At 37.7% G+C, this 26,695-nt stretch overlaps 1 protein-coding gene across 1 annotated transcript in view; it reads right to left on the reverse strand.

Annotated features, from left to right (window-relative positions):
* Positions 1-26,695, reverse strand: part of DROSHA (drosha ribonuclease III) — a 151,023-nt gene that overhangs the window by 54,389 nt on the left and 69,939 nt on the right. Inside the window, exons 16-21 of the mRNA XM_006148497.3 lie at positions 24,709-24,833; positions 22,908-23,007; positions 21,428-21,535; positions 12,516-12,623; positions 11,860-11,998; positions 11,472-11,532 (exon numbers count right to left, since the gene is read on the reverse strand). Coding sequence (XP_006148559.1) covers positions 11,472-11,532; positions 11,860-11,998; positions 12,516-12,623; positions 21,428-21,535; positions 22,908-23,007; positions 24,709-24,833 — 641 coding nt within the window. The remainder of the gene's footprint in view (positions 1-11,471; positions 11,533-11,859; positions 11,999-12,515; positions 12,624-21,427; positions 21,536-22,907; positions 23,008-24,708; positions 24,834-26,695) is intronic.

Below are 26,695 nucleotides of genomic sequence, written 5' to 3' on the forward strand. Positions count from 1 at the left end.
GGGAAAGAGAGAAAGAGACCACACACACATCGAAATTTATGGCTATGCTGGAGAATTCATAAACTAAAGGTTTACTAAAAAAAACCTGGCTCAGCCACAGGGGCGCAGCTAGCAGGACACTGTTATTCAGTAGTAGAGAAACATGAGAGGCTCAGGTTCAACTCGAGTAGATCTTAACGTGCCAGGTGTGTCCACGCGTGTCCATGATCCTGGCTGGCTGGGAGGCTTGGGGAGTATCACACACGGCAAAACCCTACCAAGGTACCTCTGCCACCCTCCTTCATGTCCTTCCTCCCTCTTTCACGTGAAAGAAAGAAATTTAAATCGAAAAAGCAGCAGGTCCTAAAATGAACGTTTCTTATTCTTACCAAATATATACTAGATTTTAAAGGACAGTTTATCTATTTTTTTGCTATCCCACTAGCCAAGAGTGACTAAAAATGTTCCATAGTAAAAGTATAAAACACTGTATTATTTTTAAATATCTTTTGGAAGTAGTTCAGTATTGAGATTTCGCTTTCTGTCAAGTACACCAGAACTCTAAAAGCATCTGCCACTATTCTTGGGGGAAGCATCACAAGAGAGAGGCATTATTTAATGGTGTTAACCTCGAAGCCCTTTTCATTGGCAATTTCAAGAAACCAAATAACTGTCATTCGGAGAAAGGACAGAAATGAAGGAAAAGGAAAAAAAAGTGAAGTTTTTAAATGAAATAAATCAACATTATCCCGTTCCTTTTAATGAGTCAGTAAAATAAAAATCCATTTTCTGTGGCAAAGATTTAATTTTCTTCAAAACAGTACAAAGCACCACACAGAAAAATCCCCTTAATATGGAAAGCAAGAATCCCTGGCAGGAGGCTGGAGTGAGGACAAACCGTATTTGGACTGTCTTATGTTTTATTAAAGAATAATAAGAAATCTAATAAAAAATAATAGCTGCTTTAACTCAGATACTATTTTTTAAAATTATTTATTTTTATTTAGTATTATATTTAATTTGCTATAAGTCACATGTGCTCACCAGAGAGAGATGAGAAAGAGAGAAACAGAGAGAGAAGGAGAGGGAACGTGAGAAAGCAAGCTCTCATGTGAGAGTCCAGCACCTAAACCATTGCAGCACCTGCTAGCCCCAGTCAGATACCATTTTAAATGAAGTCACACTGGCCTAACTTTTACCTTAATTTCTTATATAAACTTTCATGGAGATGAGAACTATGTCTACAACTTTACTAACCCCAAAGTTAGATTATTGTTCAGTTTATTAAAATATAAGGTCACATTTCTAAATAAGCTTATTCTATACTGAGTTAGTCATTAAGTAATCTGCCCATATCCACAATATATTTTTCTGTATTTACATTATGAATAAACTCTAGCAATAAGCCATAAACAACAATGAGGATTAAATATAATTTAACTTATTATTATACTGGACAATTCCCAGCCCAGGGGTTTATCTGGAAGAATGGAGAGAGTGAGCTGCTAGTCCTCACAGCAGTGGCAAATCCTTTGTTCCTCCTTCCATTGTTTGTACTTCCTTTAATCACCCACTTTATAAATACTAGCAAGCTCCAAGAAGAGATGTTTACTGAGCAGTAAACACTCCATTTGTTTTTGAGAACTGAATCAACAGAGAGGCATTATGAAATCTAGATTAACTGTAACATGCACACAGCACATTTTGTCTGAGGAATTCGAGGCACTCTATAAAACACAGCCACCTCCCTGTAGCAGTAAGTTCTGTGAGGTGCCATTTGCTCCATGGAAAGCCTTCCTAGGATGGGCAAATCCAGGGTAACTGCTAGAGCACGGGTGTGGCCAGATCTCACGTCTGCATCCTGAGCCTCAAGTACCCACAGGCAGAGTAGAGCTAAAAGGCAGAGAAGGGCTTGGAGGTCAGTTGAACCTATCCAATTCAGAATTCCTTCTACTCAACACAACTAACTGGGCACTCACACAGAGGAGGGATCACAGGAGGGACCACCGGCCCAATAGAGATCAGACCACCGGCTCACAGATCCCAGATGAACCATTTTTGGGACTTAACTTGAGGCCTTCTGGTCAGTAAATCTACTCAGTGGAATTTATGTACATTAAATGCATGCTATGATTGTATTTTTAACGCAAAATACTTATGTATGACTACCAAAAATAGACTTTGCAACTACCATTTCCTTAAATACAGACATTAAGAAAAATATATGTCTCTCTTGACTGAACAGGTTTTGTTTTTATGCTTTTCTCCAATAGGATCTCATTTTGTTGCTCAGGCTGGCCTTGAATTCACCATTCTTCCACTTCGGTCTTCTAAGCAGCTGGGATCAGGCATGTGCCACTGTGCCCAGCACAGAATTTATAAGTTATATTCAGCAATGACTATATCAATCCCCAAAACAATAAACAAAACCAGAACAAATCAAACCTTCCCCCCCCCCCATTAAGTACTCTTCTAGTCTCTCCTTCCCAAGGGTCTCAGTGGTAATACATGGATTACTTGAATGCCAGCAAATGCCTGGTTCTTGAGGAACTCCTTATATAGTAACATTTCATGGTAATTTTCATGAGTTAAATATAACTATACAACTAAGATTTAGGTGGTTAAACAGTAACACTTTTTAAAATTATGGGTGGCACATCCGCTTGAGATGATACCATTATTAAAAGTAACTAGTTTAGGAACCAGCAGTTAGCATAATGGCTATGTCGCTGGACTCCCACGTAGTCAACCGCGGTTCACGTCCCGGACCCAGTGGCTTAAAACTCACGCCAGGCGCGTGTGCGTGCGTGCCCAAGATCCCGAGAGGAGAATGGAGGAGAAGGGATTGCGGCGTGACCATCCCCCCTGGGGGGTGATTTCTCACTTTCTGTCTCTATGTCTCTCTCTGTCGAGCGCATGCGCCCTATAGTGAAAAAAACCTCTCCAAAAAAAAAAAGTAACTAGTTTACAGTTCTGGTAAGCAGATAGGTTATCAAAATTTATCTATTGGTCTAGTCTGTAGCCTAGTCATTAAGGGATCTGGATTCCACATGGCTGACCAGAGACCAAATCCTGGTCCTGGCGGTATGAAAACACACTGGAGGAACCAGCAGATGACATAAGGGTTATTACACTGGACTCCCACGTTGTCAACCGCAGTTCAAATTCTTGACCTTTAAAACTCATGCCAGGTGTGTGCACATGTGTGCCCAAAATCCCAAGAGGAGAATGAAGGAGAAGGGACTGCAGCATGGCCATGCCCTCTGGGGGTGATTTCTCACCTTCTGTCTCTGTGTCTCTCTCTCTTTCCAGCAACTGTATTTGTTCTATATCAAAAATCTCTCTAAAACAAAAAAAATCCACTCCAGGCACATGTGCATACATGCCCAGAATACTGACAGGGGGAAGAAACAGAGAAGGGATTGCTACATGACAGTGCCCCTTTTCAGAGGTGCTTTCTCCTTTCTCTTCTCTCTCTCTGGGGACTGCACATACCTTCTAGCAATAAAAAAATGTTATTTATTTTCAGCTGTCATGGCTTTTTGCAAATCCTAGCTGATTCCAAATCAAATTTAAAAAGGTATTAATCAGCCGCTTAAACCTCTTTTGACTACAACTCTTCTTAATGTCCCAGCTGCCCTATTTCTCTTCAATAGGTAAACAACCTAGGATAAAAGTAGTATCAAGTAGCATCATTCCCTCCTTTAATACTTACTAAGCACCTGCCTATGGAATGCACTAATTACAAAAATAGAGGGAAAGAAAAAAAGTAGACCTTCAAAATCCTTATAATCCAGTAAAGAAAAATAACACCATACTACAATTATAATACACAGGAGAGCAAAAATATATACCATAAAACAAATACCCAGCAGGTTTTGAACAGGATATTACAAGATTACGTGGGCATCCTGGAGGTAGCTGCACAAAGACAACTGGCATGTGGGAGGAAAAGGGGTATGCCTGACACCCCAGTACCTCAGTCTCACTGGTCTGCAAAGGGCTATGGGAAAGGACTTGGGGGCAGGTCACGAGAGCTGGGATTGCCAGGTAGGGAGGTGCTGAGTTCATCTGGAATGTGGAAGCTTTCAAGCAGATGCCAACACAGAATCAGAAACAGCAAGATGATTGACTGTCCAGGCAATCTGAAGGGAGAACTCTAGCAGAATGTGCTCACTAGTGGTACTGCAGGATAGGACCAGGGGACCCTCAGGGAATCAGAATTACTCAGTCAAGAACTTCTCCTTGTCTCCCCACGCTACTCCATTTTCTCACTTTTACCCATGACAAGAACAGACTCCTCAACAAGGTACCAGCTCTGCTCCCTCTCCTTTCTCAAGATTAAAATTCTGAGTGAGCTTGCTTAGGAAAGGTATCTAGAAACTACAACTTAGAATTTTAATGTTTGCTTCAAAGATACATAAATACTTCCAAGGAGCAGAATACTGCATCTCATCTTACAAAAGCAAACTAAGAAGCAGGGGAGAAGGCAAATCATCTTGAGTCAACTCTATTCAAGTACACTATGAAATTGACCTATAATGTCTATGTCACCGCCAGATCTATCCTGAGCCCCACAGCAGTCTTGTGTGTGTTTTGTTTTTACCTTCACTGAAGCACTCATCAGCCTCCCCTATACTATTTATGCTATAGGAGTAGTAGCTCCCTCACCCACCTCAGGTAGTCACACCTCCTGGTGAGTGGGGGCTTTGTCTTACTCCCTTTGGGTCCTTTAAAACACTTACAAACTGCCTCCAACTAAAAAAGCACTGGATGGATATCTGCCGAGTTAGATTTTTAAAAAGCTTATGAAGTACAGTTCCAGTGCTGCATGCTTCTGCAAACTGCTAGCTAACAGCAGTCAAACAGCAGCAGACTCCCGACAGGCTACAAGGCTCTTTCTGGAGCAGACATTTGGGGTTAACTCTGTACCAGCAAGAACAGCATATTCAGGGCAAGGGACTCTCAGCACAAGCAGTAAAGGCCCCAAATTGAGGGACATGAAAGATTATTTGTTTATTCTCTGTCAATGGCACTCTTTTCAAAATGGTGAATTTTGGTAATAGCATGGTTATTCAGGTATCACTCTTTCTCCCACAGTAAGAAAGCCATCTCTTAGGAATAGAGCAAAAGAAAACACAAATCATGTTTGCGCAATGCTATCACAGGACTTTACATACCAATGACTGTAGAAGAGGCAGATGAGACAAAGATGATTTTCTTTTTTAGTTTTGTTTTTTGGTTTTGGTTTTTTTGTTTTTTACCATAGGGCATATGCATTTGCCAAACAAAGGGAAAGTGAGAAATCGCCCCCTTGGGAGGATGGCCATGCCACAATCCCTTCTCCTCTGTTCTCTTCTTGGAATCTGTGCATATTCCCTTCTCCTCTGTTCTCTTCTTGGCATCTGTGCATACACATGCATCCCGAAAGATTCTCTAGCCACCAGGTCTGGGACTCAACTGCAGATGGCCACAAGGGAGTCCAGCACTTAACCACCACAACACCCACTGACCCGGAGACAAAGATTATTTAAAAATGTTTTCATCACTGAAAATGAGTGTCTGTGATGTGTGTGGCCATGGTAAAGGGACTGTGGGTACATGGAGTTCTACTTATTAAAACGCAGAACTAGTCCTCTGGAGACTGTAATATCACAGAGTAAAAGGAAACTATGGTCACAATATCCCAGAGGGTGTGTGCAGTCTCTTAATTACTGTAGTTCCTTTCTAATCTTAAACTCTCACTGAACACCATGAGGAGGGCTATGATCATCTTTAAATTGGCAGTTTAAAGCTCCATCTTGCCTTTCTTTTTACCTCTTGATTGAAGAGAAAAAATAGTTTGGTTTATGATAACCTCAAAAGAGAGCAACTCAAGGCAAGCCAATTTGAAAAGACAAGTGATACATGAAAAAAAAAAGATGAAGACAGCTGTGCCAGCCTTCACTGGCAACTCTCTCAGCTGTGAGGGCCAGTTATCAGCTGAAGCAATTACATCCACTCCCTGTCACTTCTACTAATCCTACTTCTTCCCTCATACACCATTCTAAGTCTGGATGCCCAGAGTGACAGGCACAGCTATTCAATTTTGTTAACTCCCATTTAAAGAAGAAAGCTGCCCTCGTGCAATCTCTTTGACTGGCTTTCAAAAAACAACCTGCAGTATTTCACACACCAGGCAAGCGACATCAGAGTCTTGACTGTCACTAGTTACTGGCTCCCACTCAGGTTTTCAAGAGGTGTTAATGAGTTTACATAGATATAGCCCACTTCATTCCCAGTTTCTGCAAGGGCTGAGGTCATGTAAAAATAATAATATTAATATTTGAAGATATCTTAGAAAATCAAGAAGTAAAATAAGGAAAGTTAATCTATAAAACTTTCCAACACATTACTGAAGACGAGAACTACCATAATAATGAAACCAGACAAAAACACCACAAGAAAGGAAAACTACAATGCAATGATCTCTTATAAATATAGACACAAAAATTCAACAGAATACTACCAAACTGAATTCAGCAGCATGTGGAAAGGATTATAAACTAAGATCAAGTGGAATTTATTTCAGGAAAGCAAGGTTGGTTTAACACCCAAATCAATTACTTTAATATCCCATCTGAGTAGAATTTAAAAAAATAAAAACATGCTTATCTCAACAGATACAGAAAAATCAATGTGACAAAAATCAATATTCTTATATGACAAATATACTCAACAAATCAGGAAGAGAAACTTCGTGACGCTGATAGAAGGTATCTATGAAAAAAAAACCTATAATCACATTCTCAATGGTGAAAGAATGAATTCTTTCCCTCTAAAAGGAAGATGAAGATCTGTTCTCAATCATTTTATGCAGTATTGTACAAGAGGCTCTAGCAAGGGTAATTAAGTTAAGAAAATGAAATTAGGAACCAGCAGATGACACAATAGTTACATCGCTGAACCCCCCAAGTAGTTGACCACAGTTCAAGTCCCAGACCCAGCGGCTTAAAATTCACGCCAGGTTCATGTGTGTGTGTGCCCAAATATCTCAAGAGAAGAAGAATGGAGGAGAAAGGACGGAGGCATGGCTATTCCCCGGGGGGATGATTTCTCATCTCCCATTTGCCTGGGGGATGATTTCTCACTTTCTATCTGTCTTTCTCTGTCTCTCCAGCAAGCACAAGTGCCCTATAGCAAAAAAAAAAAAAAAAAAAAACATTAAAAAAGAAAAAAGAAAAGAAGAATGAAATTAAAATGATACCAATAGATGGGAAAGGAAGAAGTAAAACTATCTTAACTTGCAGATGGCATGGTGGTTAAGGGCTCTGGACTCCCACGTGGCTAACACTGTTCGAGCCCCAGCCCTGGTGCCTTGCTTTTTCACTTTCTCTCTCTCTCTCTGTCTCTGGTCAAATTAAAATACATAAATAAATAAAGTTAAAATAAAAAAATAATTCTTAAAAAAAAAAACTATTAGAATTAATAAATGTCATCATCAAAAGGCCAGCTGATGGCATGGTGGTTGAGGTGGTTGGAACCCACATGGCTAACTGTGAGGTTCAAATCTCACACTTGGGATCTTGAAAAGCACATTGGAAAAGAATACACATGTGCCCAAAACCTTGAAAGGAGAGAGATATGGAGAAGGAATTGAGGTGTGATATCATGCCTCATGGGCAGTGCTTTCTCACTTTGTCTCTCTCTGGTGAGTACACATGCCCTCTGACAAAAAAAAAGAAAAATTATCAAGGCTTCAGAACTCAAGCTCATTCAACAATCAACTGTATTTCTATTGGGACGTTGGAAGAGTCATGACACATTTTTCTGTTTTTCTTTCCAAAAATGTGTCATGACTTTTCTGATGACCCAATTTACACTTGGCATGAACAACCCAAAAATGAAATTTATAATCCCATTCATAATGCCATCAAAAAGAATAAAATCTTATGAACAAAATTAGGAAAAGATATGGAAAACATATACTCTGAAAGTTATAAAAGGATTAATAAAGACAAATAAGTGGAAAGATATTCTACATTCATGGGTCAGAAGACTTAAGAAGATAATCATTCCCAAACTGATCTATGACATCAATACAATCCTGATCAAAATCCCAGATGATTTATTTGCAGAAGTTGACAAATTGATCCAGAAATCTATGTGGAAAGGCAATAGACTCAGAATAGCTAAAAACTATTTTGAAAAATAAGAACAAAGTTCTCATTTCATTATTTCAAACTTAATACACAGCTACAACAATCACAAGCAGTGTTAATATTGGCATAAGGACAGACATACGGATCAACTGAATAGAACTGAGAGTCCGAAAATAAACCTTCACATGCACCTACTGTCTATTGATTTAAGACTAGGGTGTCGAGATTATTCACTGAAGAAAGAACCGTGCAAAAATTAACTCAAAATGGATCAAAGACCTAAAAATAAGGAATAAACTATAAAACTCCTAAATCTCTGTGACATTAGAGTAGATAATGTTTTCTTTGATAAAACATTAAAAGCATAAGGAACAAAAGAATTTATATATAAACAGGTCTCCATGAAAACATTTGTGCTTTAAAGGATATCATCAAGAGAGCAAGGGGACAGTCAGTGGGCATGGTGGTTCAAGCAGCTTGATCCCACATGGCCTACTGCAGACTTTGAGACCTTGACCCAGCAGCTTAAAAACCATGCCAGGCACGTGGGCATGTGCATGCACCCAAAATTCTGAAAGGAGGGAAAAACAGAGAAGGGACTGCAGTATGACTATCTCCTATGGGAGATGCTTTCTCAATTTCTCTCTGTCTCTGTCTCAATCAAGCACGCACATGCCCTCTGGAAAATTTAAAAAAAAAAAAAAGAAAGAAAGAAAGAAAGAAAAAAGGAATGAGAGTAAAAAGGCAATTCATATGAGAAAAAATTCTGCAAATCATTTATCTGATAAGGGATTTATACCTGGAATACATAAAAATGATTATAATCCAGTAATAAAACAGGGCCTGGACCAGCAGATAGTGTGGAGGTTGAGGCAGCTGGATCCCACATGACCAATTCCGTGCCTTGAAAAACATGCCAGGCTCATGTGCACATGCATGCCTATCCAAAATGCTCTCCCAAATGGGTGATTTCTTTCTCTCTCTGGCAAGCACAAGTACCCTACAGCAAACTAATAAAGTAATACTACTACTACTAATAATAATAATAAAATTAAAAACAAGACAAGGACCTGAATAAACATTTCTTCAATAATATATACAAATACCAATAAGCACATGAAAAGATGCTCAATCATGAGCTATCAGAGATAGATAATAAGAAGTAGATGTAAAGAAATTAGAACACTAATATACTGCTGCGAGGAATATAAAATGGTGCAATCATTTTGGAGAATAGCTGATAATTCCTTAAAAGTTTAAATAGTTACCAAAATACCCAGAAATTATACTCCTAGGTATACAACCAACAGAAATCAAAACACATGGCCATATAAAACCTGTATACAAATGTTCATAGCAAAATTATTCATAGTAGCAGAAAAGCAGAAAAGCAGGAACAATCCATATTGATGAATGAGTAAATAAAATGTGATCCACCCATATCATAGACTGTTATGTGACAATAAAAAAGATTATTGATACATTCTATAATATAGACAAATCTCAGCAACATCATCCTAAATAACACAGGTCAGTCACAAAGAACCAACTATGTATGATTCCTTTTATATAAAATATTCAGAATAGGCAAATAGACTGAAAGAAAATAGAGGAGTGCCTCGGGCAGGGCAGGCTGAGGGGAGTGATGACTAAAAGGTACAGAGAAAATGTTTTCAATTTTGTCTCGGACTTGATCCACAGTGAAATTGCCAGAGTTTTGCCTGCTGTTTTCCACGTGGCCTCTTCTCCGGTAGTGAAATTAAGAGAAATTTGGATTTTGATTTGAGTGGGAAGGCTGGCACAGTTTTTCTTTTAGAAATGTCCACTGAAATTTTCCCCTTTAGTTTCTAGCCTTCTCCTTCCCAATACTTAAAGATAAGTACATTGTAAAATGTTGCCAAAATGGAAAGTGTTTAAAAAAAAAAAAAAAAAAAGACAATGGTCATAGTTGTCCAATTTTATGAACATACTAAAGACCTTTGAATAATCATTTCAAATGGGTAAACTGTATGGTATATGAACTGTATCTCAATAAACGTGTATTTTTAAAGAATTATTCTATTTCACTTAACTTTATTTATTTATTTTTAATTTGCCCAGAGAGGAATAGAGTGAGAGAGACAGAAAGAGAGAGTAAGAGTGAGAAAGCAAGCCACCAGGTTTGGGACTTGAGCCGTGGTTGGCCATGTGGGAGTCTAGCTCCTTTAACCACCACACCACTTGCTGGTCCCAATAAATGTATTTTTCAAAAATTGACTTTACCTTGAAGGAGTTGGGTCATCTTGTCCAAGGCGTGACATAATATTTATTAAGGTGTTAATTCCTATTTAAAAAAAAAACAAATATAGAAATAAATATTGTTAGAAATACTCTAGGAGCATCATATGACATATAGAAAGAAAATGACCTTATCCAAATTTAACATTAAATGATTATTTAAAATATTTGACAGGAAAAATTTTCTTCTGAAAAATTCATCCACCCTTTTGTTCATATTGATGAATGAGTAAATAAAATGTGATCCACCCATATCATAGACTGTTATGTGACAATAAAAAAGATTATTGATACATTCTATAATATAGACAAATCTCAGCAACATCATCCTAAATAACACAGGTCAGTCACAAAGAACCAACTATGTATGATTCCTTTTATATAAAATATTCAGAATAGGCAAATAGACTGAAAGAAAATAGAGGAGTGCCTCGGGCAGGGCAGGCTGAGGGGAGTGATGACTAAAAGGTACAGAGAAAATGTTTTCAATTTTGTCTCGGACTTGATCCACAGTGAAATTGCCAGAGTTTTGCCTGCTGTTTTCCACGTGGCCTCTTCTCCGGTAGTGAAATTAAGAGAAATTTGGATTTTGATTTGAGTGGGAAGGCTGGCACAGTTTTTCTTTTAGAAATGTCCACTGAAATTTTCCCCTTTAGTTTCTAGCCTTCTCCTTCCCAATACTTAAAGCTAAGTACATTGTAAAATGTTGCCAAAATGGAAAGTGTTTAAAAAAAAAAAAAAAAAAAGACAATGGTCATAGTTGTCCAATTTTATGAACATACTAAAGACCTTTGAATAATCATTTCAAATGGGTAAACTGTATGGTATATGAACTGTATCTCAATAAACGTGTATTTTTAAAGAATTATTCTATTTCACTTAACTTTATTTATTTATTTTTAATTTGCCCAGAGAGGAATAGAGTGAGAGAGACAGAAAGAGAGAGTAAGAGTGAGAAAGCAAGCCACCAGGTTTGGGACTTGAGCCGTGGTTGGCCATGTGGGAGTCTAGCTCCTTTAACCACCACACCACTTGCTGGTCCCAATAAATGTATTTTTCAAAAATTGACTTTACCTTGAAGGAGTTGGGTCATCTTGTCCAAGGCGTGACATAATATTTATTAAGGTGTTAATTCCTATTTAAAAAAAAAAAACAAATATAGAAATAAATATTGTTAGAAATACTCTAGGAGCATCATATGACATATAGAAAGAAAATGACCTTATCCAAATTTAACATTAAATGATTATTTAAAATATTTGACAGGAAAAATTTTCTTCTGAAAAATTCATCCACCCTTTTGTTACAATGCTGTTCTCAAAATCAATATTACTACCTGCTATAATATAGTGTAAAAAGATGAAAAGAGTCTACCAGGAACCACTCCTGGTGGGGATACAATTTACAACAGGTGGCACAGACCAAAATATGAAAGAAGAATCTTAGAGTCATTCGGACATACCTTTCTTACGCATGTGCATGTGATGAACTTTTCTGTCTCCGTATTTGGGCTGCCGAATTCCACAGTTAGATAAAGAATTCCTGGCGTGATCAGGATTCATTCCAAAATTTAAATGATGGCTTGGATGAGTCATGGCCAACTAAAATTTCAATAAAATCAGTTCAGACTTAAAAGTTCAGTACAGAAGTACCACCTTTATATCATCCCAAATGAAAAAGGAAAGGAAACTGTCTAAACAGTCAAATTTTAAGCCCTGATTGTTCCATCTTATCTTCTTGAATATCTAATTTCTAGAGCTCTAGTACAATCCCTTTTCTGAAAAACATCTGAAAATCCACATCTTTCAGAGGAGAATTAAAAATACTTGCCACCCAGAAAGAAGAGCCATAAAGATATAAAAGCCTTTTGAAAGACGGTCCCCAGTTATGACAGGCAAATTTTAGCTTTAGCCTCTTTCTTTACGAATGGACTCAAAAAATGTGAGAGAAAGGGTTTGAAAGTGGCAAGGGCAGCCAGGGTAGAATAATGGAGAGAGTTATGTTTCCAAAAATTCCTTCCATCTCCTAGAATAGAGAATTCAATGCAACATTGGTAATCTGCAAGATGAATTACTCCTCTCTTATTATTACATGAGTTTACAAGAGAGTAATTCTCACCTGTAACAGACAACGATCTTGGAAAGTATATCCTATCAGCTTGTCCAGATGCATTAGGCATTGGTGGTAGCGGATATGATGGGTCAAAACAGGCAGCATCATGGCATGCTAGAAAAAAAATTTTTCAATGTGCTTAGCTCTATAAAAGCTTATACACACTTATTTTACCACAAACAAGAACCATTTCATCCCAAATGCCACCCCACAAAGTCCTGAAAGAGTTTACTGGCCATGTGGCATCCTAGAGAGTCTTCTTAGGAGGAACAGTGTACTATAAATGTTAAGAGTAGTCTCTAGAACCAGAATGCCTGGGTTCAAATCCTGATCTCCCATTCCATTCATTTTGTCACTTGGTGCCAAATTATTTTACCTCTCTGCCTCACCTATAAACTGGGGATAAAAAAGTGTAGCTATATCCAAGGGTAGTTAAAAGGATTAAAAGAGCAAATACAGAATGTACTTAAAATGAAGCCTTAGTCCTAATTCAAATCTGAACAGCACTGGTTTTATCAGTATTCAGCTGGGTAGCCTCAAGCAGTCACATGAATTTCTGTGTGTCTTTGTCTATCTTTAACTATAAAAGACTGGATTAGAATTTTTTAGAATTTTTTTTTTAAGGACAAGACACTGCTGAGAATATGAAAGCAGCTCTTTTTTTAAAAAAAAGAATTATTTATTTAATTAATTCCATGGGTTATCATCATCATCATCTTAATTATTATTTTAATTTGACCAGAGAGAGACAGACAGAGAGAGAAAGGGAAAGTGAGAAAGCAAGCTGCCAGATCCAGGACTAGAACCATGGTCGGCATGTGGGAATCCAGCGCCTTTAACCATCATACCACCTGCCAGCCCCCAAAATGACTTTTCTTCCCTTAAAATGTCCATGTGCACAAACATGCAAAAGGAATACACAATTTTAATGGGTTCACAAACCCCTAAAGCCCATTCCTATCCTTCAGGTAATAAGAACTTCTCAGTGAGATGATCTCCAAAGACCACTGGAGCTTTAACATTCATGATCTACCATTCATTCCAGAGACAACTTTCACAAAACCACCAATACAGTTAAGGACTCAAGGACAAAGAACCCATATTTTTGCTTCAATCACTTTTGATTTGGCTAGATTCCTTATCAGGACAGGATTTCATGGAAGGCATCTCTTTTTCTTTTCTTTAATAATGTTTCCCTAGAACTCAAAAGAATGAAGGAGTCATTCTTATTCATTAGAACTTGGAGGATGGGCACAGCCCACAGGATGATTGACATATGCTTTATATCACTGCAGTCTTTGAAGTATTTTAAGCTGGCATTGTTTAAAAATACATGCAAATGGATTTGCTTGAAACTACAGAAATCAGTTCCCCGTATTATAAAGAAAGATTAGTTCTACCAAATAGGATCTCTAATCAACGGGAAGTCTTTCTTGCCAGTTCAATTCAGTAAATACATATTGAGCACCTCCACGTGCATGGCCTTACAATACTGCTGGAAGGTACAAAGAAGACTCTGTTTTTTCCATCAAGGACTTCCTAGAGAGAAAATATTGGCACACTGTCTACTGTTTTCACAAGTGCTGTATTTAAAAGCACAAGTGTACGGAAATAAAGTGTGCAACCAAAGGGTAGAACAGTTTTCCAGCCACTTGTATTGCAGGAAGCCCATGGAAGTGGATGCTAAAAACTCAGAAGAGATAGGACATGAAGACTGTCAGTAAAACCGTCTTTCTAAACTTTGAGCTCAACCTGGTGAACTCTTTACTTTTTAATATCTCCTGTGAGAGAAGAACTGTTACCTGTCAAAACAATAACATCCTCTTTAGAGTTTACTGATTATTAGAAAATTACTATTGACTTTAAGCCCAAATCTGTTTCCTTAGAGTTTTATACCTTTGATTGTAGCTCTAGCCCTGGAAACAAACAATATATTTAATGGCTCAATTCCCGTATTTTCTCTTAGCTAACATATTTCCTTTAACCTCTTCTCATGTGAATCAAATTTAAGCCCCTTTACCACTTCTTAATTTGCTCCAAATACAGTCAATTTCTTTCCAAATAAGTCTGTTTCTTGTGAGTACCAGATATAGATATGACTAATATCCATCTTAAATCCCAGACAGCCAAGTCTCAATGCCACCTATAAAACTGGTACAATCAGTTTTCAAAATTATCAATCTCTGCAGTGTTGAAATACAATTAAGCATCTTTGTTTTTCCTCCCAACTATTGCTGATAGCTGCTATCATTTAAAAACAAACAAACAGGGCCGGTGTGGAGGTCAAAGAGGCTGGATCCCCATGGCTGACTTGGTAATCTGAGTTCCACACCTGGCAGTTTGAAAATCACACCAGGCACATGTTTGTGTGTGTGTGTGTGTGTTCTTCTCATGTGAATCAAATTTAAGCCCCTTTACCACTTCTTAATTTGCTCCAAATACAGTCAATTTCTTTCCAAATAAGTCTGTTTCTTGTGAGTACCAGATATAGATATGACTAATATCCATCTTAAATCCCAGACAGCCAAGTCTCAATGCCACCTATAAAACTGGTACAATCAGTTTTCAAAATTATCAATCTCTGCAGTGTTGAAATACAATTAAGCATCTTTGTTTTTCCTCCCAACTATTGCTGATAGCTGCTATCATTTAAAAACAAACAAACAGGGCCGGTGTGGAGGTCAAAGAGGCTGGATCCCCATGGCTGACTTGGTAATCTGAGTTCCACACCTGGCAGTTTGAAAATCACACCAGGCACATGTTTGTGTGTGTGTGTGTGTGTGTGTGCCCAAAATACCAAGAGGAGAATGGAACAAGAGGGATTACAGCATGGCCATCTCTCTTGGAGAGTGTCTTCTCACATCCTCTCTCTTTTTCCCTTCGGCAAGTACATGTGCTCTATAATAAACTAAAAACAATGTGGAGCCAGCAGGTGGCACAGTGGTTAAGGTGTTCGAATCTCCACATGGCCAACTGTGGTTCAAGTCCTGGGCCTGGTGGCTTGCTTTCTCATTCTCCCTTTCTCTCTCTCTTGTCAAATTGAAGAGTAACAATAAATAAAATTAAATAAATAATTCTTTTAAAAATATAAGAACAATCTCCTTTCGAAGATTATGAGAAAATGGCACTGTGTAGTTTTTAAATATTCTTAAATTCTCCCATAAAAACAGAACGATTAGACTAGCAAAATGAAAATATCATGAATAATATCTCTGTAAAAACTGGATGACAAGAAATCCCCATGAACCACTAAATAACAGGAGGTTAAGACAATGAGCTTTGCGGTTTCTCCAGGTGTGTGTACATGCATGCCCAAAATCCTGAGAGGTAATAAAACAGACGGGGTTGCTGTGTGGCCATCGCCCTGTTTGTATGTGTGTGTGTGTGTGTGGGGGGGTGCTTTCTTACTTTCCCTCCCCTTCTTTCTGTCTCTGTTGTTCTCTGGCCTGCACATGCCCTATATCAAACAAATAACATTAAAAAGAAAGGTCCAGACTTGAACCATAGTTGGCCATGTGGGGGTGTCCAGTGCCATAACCACCACATCACCTGCTGGTCCCTGTAAGACTCTTGTCTTTAAGGAAAAAAAAATGTTGGGACCAGCAGATGGTGTAATGGTTATATTGCTGGACTTCCATGTAGCTGACTACAGTTGGAGTCCTGGACGCCAATGGCTTAAAACTCATGCCAGGCAAATGTGTGTGCATGCCCAAAATCCTGAGAGGAGAATGGAGGAGAGGGGATTGTGGTGTGGGGTGATTTCTTGCTTTCTGTCTCTCTGGTGAGCATGTGCCCTATAGCAAAACCTTAAAAAAAAAAAAGGAAAGAAAAAAAAAAGATTTCAGCCATGGTAGCTGTTCCTGTAACCCCAGCTGAGAGAGACTGAGGGAGGATTGTAACACGGAAATATCTTGTCTTGACAACAAAACAAGAGAGGGATGGGTTTTATGTTACAGTAGTTATGTGCTCTCCAAGAGAAGCCAAGAAGCCAGAATCCACATGACAACCACAGTTCAAATCCCCAGCCTGGTCAGTCTGAAACATGTTGAGCATATATCCAAATGCCCAAAACTCAAGCAACTGGAGGACTGGAAGAAGGGGATTGTGGTATTGACAGATTCTGTGGAAAGTACTCATCTCTTTTTCTCTCTCACATGTGCATCTTATAATGAATAAAGAAGAGTAAAATTTTTAAGAAAAGGCACACAACATGTTTAAAAAAATTAACTGGAAAAAGCTAAGAAATATTCTAATAAAACTATTGGTTTTAAAGAAAAAAATCTTACGGCAATTCTGAGAAAAGGATCAAGTCACTTACAAAACTCATATTGTTATCACTTTTTTCATTTTGAGAGATTTTTGCCATAGAGCATGGGCACATGCCGGAAAGAGACAGAAAGAGAGACAGAAAGCAAGAAATCACCTCCTGGGGGACGGCCATGCTGCAGTCCCTTTGCTCAGGATTTTGGGTACACACGCACACGTGTCCAGCATATGTTTCAACCTTCTGAGTTCAGGATTTGAACCACGGTCAGCCATGTGGGATCCCAGCGATGTAACCATTACGCCATCTGCTGTTCCCTTGTTCTCATATTTTTTACAGCAATGCTTTATGCCACAAACAATGAAATCATATTTAAGAAAGTAAACACAATGTGACCTGCAGATTTTATATCCAGCTAAACAGACCTTTAACATAAAGGCCACAAACTGTTAGGAAGAAGCAGAAACTCAAGAACTATGGTTTCCATAAGCACTTCTTGAGAAACGTAAAAAATAAGCTTCAAACAAACAAGCGGGGAGGGCAGGTATGCCATATAAACTGGTGATTGCTTTCAAATATATGATTACTTGAGGATAATAAGTGATTCAGTACTATAAAAATACTATATACAGTCTTGTTATATACCAATTTATATAGTAATTATACCAATGTAACACCAATTAGTACAGCCATCAGAAAATGAGAGAAGACTAAGAAGTACACAAGAGTAAGATGAGATTGCCATATACCATATAAGTATTAATTTGTAGTAAAAGAATATAATTTCCAATCAGATGTTGAACAAGAGGAAGTAGATAGCTATATTCAATAATAGACAATAAGATACACACACACAAAGAGAGGGAGGCAAGGGAGAAGATTATACTATTGGGCCAACAAAAAAGTCATGGCACATTTTTGCATAGAAAAATATATAAAAAATACAAGATGACTTTTCCGATGATCCAATATTAAGGTATTAGTTTAAGGTAACCATTCAAAGAAATACAAATGCTATCCTAAAAGCAAAAAGAGATATGAGGAAAAAAATAAATATGGAGCCAGCAGGTGACATGGTGGTTATAAGGTGCTGGATTCACATATGACCAACCAGTTTGATTCCTGGACCTGGTGACTCTAAAATCATGCCAGGCACATGTGTTTGTGTGCCTAAAATCCCGGGAGGGGAACGGAGAAGGGATTATGGCATGGTTATCCCCCCTGGGAAGTAATTTCTCATTTTCTATCTCTTCCCTCCCCACAAACACCTCCATCAAATGTATGGCCTTGCAGCGAACTTAAAAGGAAAAAAAAAAAAAAAAACCATCACTTGAGAATTTTAAAACATAAAAATTCCAGGAAGAGATAAAATATTTTGAGTTAAAGAAGTTCTACATTTATCAAAGGTTTTCTGAAAGTAGTATCAGTAGAAAGGTTTTCTGACCTTTGATATGCAGTAAGACAGCCCAAGAGATCGTTACGTGACAAGAAGCATGAGTTTTAAATGCCTGGCACCAAAAGAGAGAAGGATTAACAATTTTCACTGTGGAGCCCATGGCTTACACAGTCATGAGATCTACTCCTGCATTTATTAAAAAAAAAATTATATCTTAAGCCTATGCTAGAATAATGAATTGTACAAAGAAATATAATAAAAATATTCATTGCAAAATTACTCATTTTGCAGGCCAGTCTTGTGGCTTAGTGGTTGACAGAGTCAGATACCACAAGTCCACCACCCTTCAAATCCCAGCCCTGGCAGACATGTATGCAAACGTGTCAAAAATCCTGACAAGATAAAGAAAGAGAGAAGGGGTTGCAGTATGACCACACCCCCTCGGGAGGGTGCTTTCTCCCTCTTTCTCCCTTTCTCTCTTGCTCTCTCTCTCTGGTGAGCATATGTGCCTCTGGCAATTAAAAAAAATCGTTTTGAGCCAAAAGTCAATTAACTTAATTTATCCTTGTCATTCTCAACATATTTTCACCTTACTTTCAGTTGTATTTAAAAATTAAACTAGGTTACTCCTGTAAAATGAATGAGTTGATCAGTAACACCCTCAAATTTTCTTGAGGTAGCATTTCTACATGTTGATGTTTTAAGCTTAGTGCAGGTAACAATTTACTTTAATAATTCCAAGAATATTCAACAATATTAAAATCATATTTAATATGTTAAAATAAACAGATACTTCATCTGTTCACCTAAGTTGACAACTACAGGATCCCTCCAGAATGATTTGATTTGGGTGCATAAAGAACTACTCCACCAAAGCACAGGGACTTTGGTTTTCTTTCTGTTTTTAAAACTCAGTTCCTGGCCCCTGCATTGTCAGTATGCTAACATTTCTTTCTCTTCAGCTTCCATTGACTTCTCAGGTAGCTGGCTGGCTCATTTTCATTCATTTATATGCAGGCATATTTCTTTCCTTTTTTTTTTTTTAACAAACCATAAAGCAATTCCTCTGTATTCAGTATATGAACTCATAGGCAGCAATTTACATTCTTTATCAAGTCATTTATATGTGAGGGTAATTTTACTGAAATCTTAAAAAGACTTCCATTAGGAGGGCCAGAGAATGGAAGCAAGAGTTCTAAACAGAATGGCAGTTCCCTTCGGAAGACTGAGAGTCAGACAGGGACAGGAACTAATATTAGATCGTTTTCCTTTGCAAGAGTTTAATCAGGACCTATACACTCTTGCCAATTAGTCACAAGAATTGAGTCCTTCTGCCTATCAACCTCAAGAAAGATTGTATCAATAGTATAGATACAGGGGCCGGCAGGTGGCGTGGTGGTAAAGGTGGCTGGACTCCCATATGCTGACAATGATTCAAGTTCCAGACCTGGCAACTTGCTGTATCACTTTCCTTCTCTCTCTCTGGTCAACTTCAAAAAAATAAAATAATGACAATAAATAAAATGAAATGATTCTTTAAATATATACATATATATATACACACACAGAGAGAGATGATAATATAACCTAGTCCACGAGTTAGTTCTAATCTGACTGAGGAGGCAGAGTAACATATCTGTGGTATAGCTGGAAAACACAAAATTGTATTGGAACTGACCATTCAGCACTCGTTTGTTTTTATCAAAAGAAAGGTAAAACAAAAACAAAACAACAACAACAGAACACATTGCGTTTAGAGAAACAGAACTGCCTGAAGGACAGGGGAGAAAGTAAAACAGGCTATTCCCTCCACACCCGTCACCTACCAGCCAGTTATTTTTTTTATCTTTTTACAAATAAGGACTGACTCAAGAAGAGATCTATATGAAAAAAATACTGGAAGTTAACCAAAAGCCAATGAACTAGAAGGCTGGTTCCTTCTACTTCTTAATCCTGCTCAATTTTATGGTCTCTTAAGCAATCAACTGACTTATCACCGAATCACCAGATTTTGAGCACATTACCCAGCAGTCTGCTCACTGTTCTTGTGATGTCTGCTTCAGGATATTATGTTGGTTTTGAAGAAACACTAGCGAACAAATAAACTGAGTGATATGATTTATATGACCCCGAGAAAGAATCCACAGAAGGAAAACATTCGCATCTGAAAATACTGACAGTAAAAAAACATTGGTGGCAAGAAGTTAACTAGGTACTTGATGGGTGTAGCTGGCTACCCCCATAGATGATCATTTTCAAACTACTTAGCAATACTGCACCAACAGGCCACCTTAAAGCCAAAATATCTGACTTTAGATAACACTTAGCAAATGAATTGTGTAGCAATACTTATTTAATTATAGGACTAAACCCTGATGTTCGATATAATAATTAAATGTCAACACTGATTTTCTTCTAAAAATTTCATTATGATAAAATGAACACTTAAGAGTAAGTTGCCTGAACTTATTATAGCACATGCAACATTAAAACAGATAAACGCAAATCTGAAAGTACTCTTCCAAAAGGTTGAATGTAATAAATTGCATTACCTGACCTCAGCCTGTGTGCTAATTTCCTTTACTGTAACTCCCTAGGAATGCAACCAATATACATCATGACAAAAGAATCAAGTAACAAACCAAAGCATATGCTGGTTTGGGGGTATAAATTCCACCCATAGCAGAAACTAAAATACTGATCAGTGAGTCCGTTATACATAGCTACTGAGTTCACCAAAAAGATTAAAATACTGCTATTAGGTTACATGTAATGTCTACTGATTCCCTTCATTAATGCCGTCAGTTTCCTACAACATAAATCACAATATATATTTGAGTCATCAGTCTAGAAAGTCTGCTTGTATAGGTGCTAGATGATCTCTTTAGCACAAGGACCTGCACATGTACTGCAAACAGGCAGGTGCATTTGAGGGTAGTCTTGTCTTCATTCAAAGTAAAAACACTAAATTTAACTGACTTAGTAAAGTCAGTTCCTCCTCCTTCCACTTAACTGAATCTTCCCCCCTACACACAAAATAGCACCAGACAGACAACAGAAACAAAAATCCAATGTAAGCAAGAAATTATACAATACAAAATTAGTGATGAGAAAAAAAAAAAAGTAGTTTACGGTTGGTGTTTCATTCAGCTTCAAAATAACATATTCTTTTGGACCCTTATTTGGAAACTTAAGTACAAATGCCTTTTGGAGGAAGACATGTATGAACATACAAAGCATTCTCAGAAGTATCATCACCTGGCAGACATCAGAACGGATGCCGGTTTTCCAGAATCCCTGGCTACTTAGCTCCACGGTTACCTCCCGCCTCATTGTATTCTTCTGTCGTATTTTTTGGAGTGCTTCCTAGAAAAGAACTTATTATGAGTGACATGACAGTTTCAAAGCCTTAGAAAATAAGCTGGGGTCATTTGGTACTACCCTTACGTTCAGGTACTCAAACGCTCTTTTGCAAAATTACAATATTTTATTTGAAATAAAGGCTGTATGCCAGAAGCCTTAGGAATCAAGTGTGCTTTCCTGTAACTCTAACGGATTAAGAAAAAAATTCTAAACCAAATTCTACCATTCTGGTGTATTCAAACAAAACATGCCTTTTCAGTGATAAACAAAAGGAGGTATCTGAAATTTGAACTGGCATGTAAAAATTACATTTATATCAAGCCTTATATTTGCATCTAGGAAAATCAGTTAATTAACCTGCAACCCACATAATTCTATTAGTTGTCCTCTAATTTGCAAACCTTTACAAAAACTTGTGTGAACAGTATGTCTTATTGAAAAATACAATCATCATCCAAAACTTAACCTATGAGAAAAAACCAGGAATGAACTCTTCCCTTTCACTGTCCTTCAAATAATTATAAAAAAAAATTTAATATTTATATGCAAACCATTCCATTAAAAACTCATGGAAATTCACAATAACAACAGCAAACACCACTATCACCATCCTCGCCATCGATTAAGGCCTAATACCATGAGAAGAACGTCAGATGGAGTACCTTCTGAAGTCCACCCCAGCTACCCTGTTCCCTGGGTACACCAACGGAGAGACAGCGCAGGCAGCCTCTGGGCCGCAGCTCCCTCCACTATAGAGTGGAGGACTGGCTCATCCTAGCTTCAAAGCTTTGCTCTTATGCTACCAAAGCAAAATAAAACCTCACCGGGACAAAGCCTATGTTAGTACTGAACTCATTTATTCTTACAGTTAAAACTAAACCATAAATGATCCTGGAATAATGGGGATAATCATACTCATTAATAAAAAAATGTGGAATTTGAGATGGAAGACTTTACAAATTAGCTCACCCTAATACACTGATGGTACTATGGAAGACAATCTTTTACAACCTTAAGACCAAGAAATCTGAGTAAGATCCAGTGCTGCATAATGTATGGTCTAATTAAAGAGAAAAGCCTGATTTAGTCAATTTTAAACTATAATTTCTACAAGATATTCCTTGATTCCCATTGGTAATAATTCATCAAGAAAACTGGTCTTCTTAGAGGTAAAAATGCTCCCTTAGATATTAAGAAACAAACAAAAAAAAAAGAAAATCAATTAGTATATTTATGATTAGTATACTCATGGGGAAAGTACAGTTTTTTCCTTAAGTATTCTTCCACTTTATTCTAGAAGCATAGTGTACAACAATACTGAAGTAAACTTGAAGCATATCATCATTAATCATCATAAACAAGGTTCAATACCGACCTCCCTCTGTGCCAGCTTTTGCTTGTCAGTTTGTTTGACTTTGGGACTATTTGCTAGGAGGTGGCGAAGTTTCACATAACTCTTCCACAGTTTCTGATACCTAAGGAAAAGGACAGACATCTTAGAAAAAGAGAAGAAGAATCTAAAGTACAGTAAAAATCAGCTCTGCAATTCGCCTGCTCAATCTTAAATTACATAGTTGTGAATATCCTTAATGGCAGCACCTTCATTCTACAGAAGGACATGATCTTGAGGTTGAGGGACAGGATGGCCAAGAGTCATCTGGTACCTGGTGACTGATTATTGCTTGTTTGGGTTGAAAATAATGTATGACTACACAGATGAATCTCTGGAAAGAATTCCAAAGATGACACATAAAAATACTTCCAATGTTAAATAGTTAACATGTTTGCTACTGTTACCTCTTTGGAAATGACAGCTTCTACTTAAATGTGTACGTTCCACTTCAAAGAAAAATCCCTTCCTTAAAGGGATATCGTAGGTCTCTGAGCTGCCTATACCCAAAGTAAAAGTTCCCTGTATTACAAGAGAGAACCTTATTTTTGCAAAAACTCAAGCTATGCAGTTATACCCATTTTTTCACTGGCGAGGAGAGCAGACAAATGGTATATACCTATTTGTATTTACGCTAACATATTTTCTATAGGCAAATGTGTGATAACCTGGATCAGCCTCAAGGACATGGCTAACTGGCCGAGTAGCTCAGCTGGCTAGATCATGATGCTAGTACAGGACACTGTCACAGCTTCCTGGGAATGGAGAGAATGTACAGTCCTTCATGAAATCACAATCCTGCCACCTGAGAGGTGACGAGAGCCTAATCACATTCTACTAACATTTTTCTGACAAGAAGGGATTTTTTTCAGAAGATTTGCTGTCATATTGAACTGTTCCTTTCATGGCTTTAGCTGGGCCTCTCCACTTGGGACAACATTTTTTAGGGAATGGAGGAAAGAAAGAAGTACTTACACAGTGCCTGGTTCACTGCTTCATACTTTTATCCAAAGGGGGGAAAAAAAGAACAAAACCCTTTAGCCTCTTCTAATATACGAACTGTATTTATGACTGAAAATCTCCCGTGCCCTTTTCTCCCATTATGAATCCTTTTTTTTTTTTCTTAAAAAAAAAAATAATAAATTGAGTCAGGAAACTGTTTAACAAAGTAGGAAATCCAAACACTTCCTGAAGAATATAATGGTACTATCTCCATTCCCACACCTCCTCATCTTCTCCCAGAAAAAAAATAAACTAACATGCCACTTGGAAAAACCTAAATGTGAAAAGTAACATCAATTCTAGAGTGAGAAGTCATGCTCCTTCTTCCAACACAACTCTGGACTTTGCATGGGATCTTGAGCTCTTATTAAGATGCCCCCAAAAACAGAACTCTGCATCAGTTCATCAGTGCTAGGAACCAATACGGTGGTGCTATTCTCCCCTAGAGGGCACTGAAAAAATAAAAAATAGCAACAATAATTAACATAAAATAATGATGAACAAGGGGAAAGTTCCTTAATGTTTAAAAACATAGGACTCATGTTGACCAAGAATATCAAGGATAATCTACTGAATAATAATTTCCTGCAGTCCAATGCAGAGAAAATAATTCTTTAGGAGCTACCAAAATGCATTTTATTTGGTTAACTAAATTTGGAAACATGGTTCATTTCAGATCTTCACTTTTAAAGAGGAAAAACATCCACTAACGGGTATTCCTCTGCTAATTCAGCTGTTAGTAGAAGGTGAAATTGGCTAAGACAAACACCAAGAAATAGCTTACTGTGGGTCTCCTGCATAACTCAACTGTGCAGGGCGTATCCCAAAGTGGACAATAATTGGGAAAGTAATCACATCAGGGTTGAACTGTTCACGATCCAGTTGATCAATGCGGACAGAACTTGGTTTCTAGAGAGAAAAATCAAAGTCATTTATTCCCATAAGAAGTCTTTTAGTATTGACTTTAACCTAAGTAGGAAAGGAATTAATCGGATTTTTTTTCCTAGGAAAGCCTTGTCCCCAAAGGGGAAATGTCATTTAGAACTCTTTAATCATAGAAGCTATACTATATAAAAACTATAATGTCATCCCTGTAAATGAGTCTATGCCATTTGGCATAATGAACGATGATTCTGTCCTTTTTTGCAGTCCACACAGAAACCTTTCAAAATTAAACTTTTAAAAGGACATCTAGTCAGATATAACTTTTCCTTAACCTCTCTGAAGGCACAGGGGAAGGAGTCCACATTACAGGGCAGAGAGGTGCTGACTTCCTCTGCTTTCACTTCACTTTTCGAATGAATAGCTGATTTCTACTCAGGGTACACAGATAGATGCCTCTGTTTACCCTCCTTTCCCCATCAGTCCTGAGTGAGCCTTGGGTATTCCTTTAATTCTACACCTTAACATTAGAAGGTGTGGTGGTACAAAGGTCAAAGAGTTAGGCTTCTTTTACTATGTCTATGTAGAGCATTTTTGTATCTTAACAGAGAGAGCCTTAGACTTGTTTTTTCTTTTAAAAATTTTATTTATTATTATCATTTTTCTTCATATCTAATAAAGAAAGAAAAAAAATTGGTTGGTTCCCTTGGGCTAATCTGTGAACAGAGAGTAAAATCATGAAGAAATCTGTTTTAGAAGCCTCCTTGTTTATAATCACCTCTCAGAAAGTTCCTAATTGTAGACTCAATTCTCACTAGCAGAATGTAGGGTGTTTGGCTAAATTGTTTTAGAGGCTAAGGCTTCAGAACCAACCCACACAGAAGCCAATGAGCTTCATTCTGTCCCACACTGAACTCCCACGTAGTCGACCGTGGTTCGCATCCTGGACCCGGTGGCTTAAAATTCACGCTGGGCGCATGTGTGTGCGTACCCAAGATCCCTAGAGGAGAATGGAGGAGAAGGGATTGCGGCATGACCATCCCCCCTGGGGGGTGATTTCTCGCTCTCTGTCTGTCTCTGTCTGTCTGGCGAGTGCACACGCCTTATACCGAAAACCTCTCCAAAAAAAAAAAAAAAACAACTTAATGTCATTTAATAATCAAAGTTCCACGAGTATCTTAAAAAGTGGGCCTCTGTTCTTCAAATTAATAAATGGAAAAGATTTTGTGCATAGGTACATGCCATCAGCAGTTGCAACATATTATTTAGGTCTAAGAACTTTTTTTCATTATTTTGTGCATCAAAGCAGAGTGTATTTTAAAAGAGAAATATGCAACAGAAGATGCTATTAATCACATTTCTTAAATTTTAAATGCCATAATACAGTATCAACAGAGGAAACAGTGATTTAAAATACCTATAGTATCTCTAAATTTATGAGGAAGGGCAGTAAGTGAAATATATTCTAGACACTGGCTACACGTTCAAACATCTATCACACCATCTTTGTGTAAGAATAAAAACATTTTCACTAATGACCAAAGTATTCCCTGACAGAGGCAAAGTGCTTAGGGAAGATTAATTCTTTAAAGTTCTGCAGCAGTAAAGTATTTAATGTGACCATAATAGCATAGAAAATTTAATAAATTCCCAATATTCTTGCCACTGGGCAAGCTTTAAAAGCAAGTACCATGGAGGATGAAATGTAGTGCTGTGTCCAGGGTCTACCTTGCCCTGTGAGTAATGTACGCTTCTCAGAATGATGTAATGAGAGGATGTTTTCATGATACTGAGCTTTAGGGAATTTTGCACCTTTACATGTATTTTTACATAAATACTTAAAAAGAATTAACTCCAGTATGTTCCAAAGTCTGATGCTCAAACTCACC

Source organism: Tupaia chinensis, unplaced genomic scaffold, assembly GCF_000334495.1.
Source record: "Tupaia chinensis unplaced genomic scaffold, TupChi_1.0 Scaffold000237_1, whole genome shotgun sequence".
NCBI lineage: Eukaryota > Metazoa > Chordata > Mammalia > Scandentia > Tupaiidae > Tupaia > Tupaia belangeri.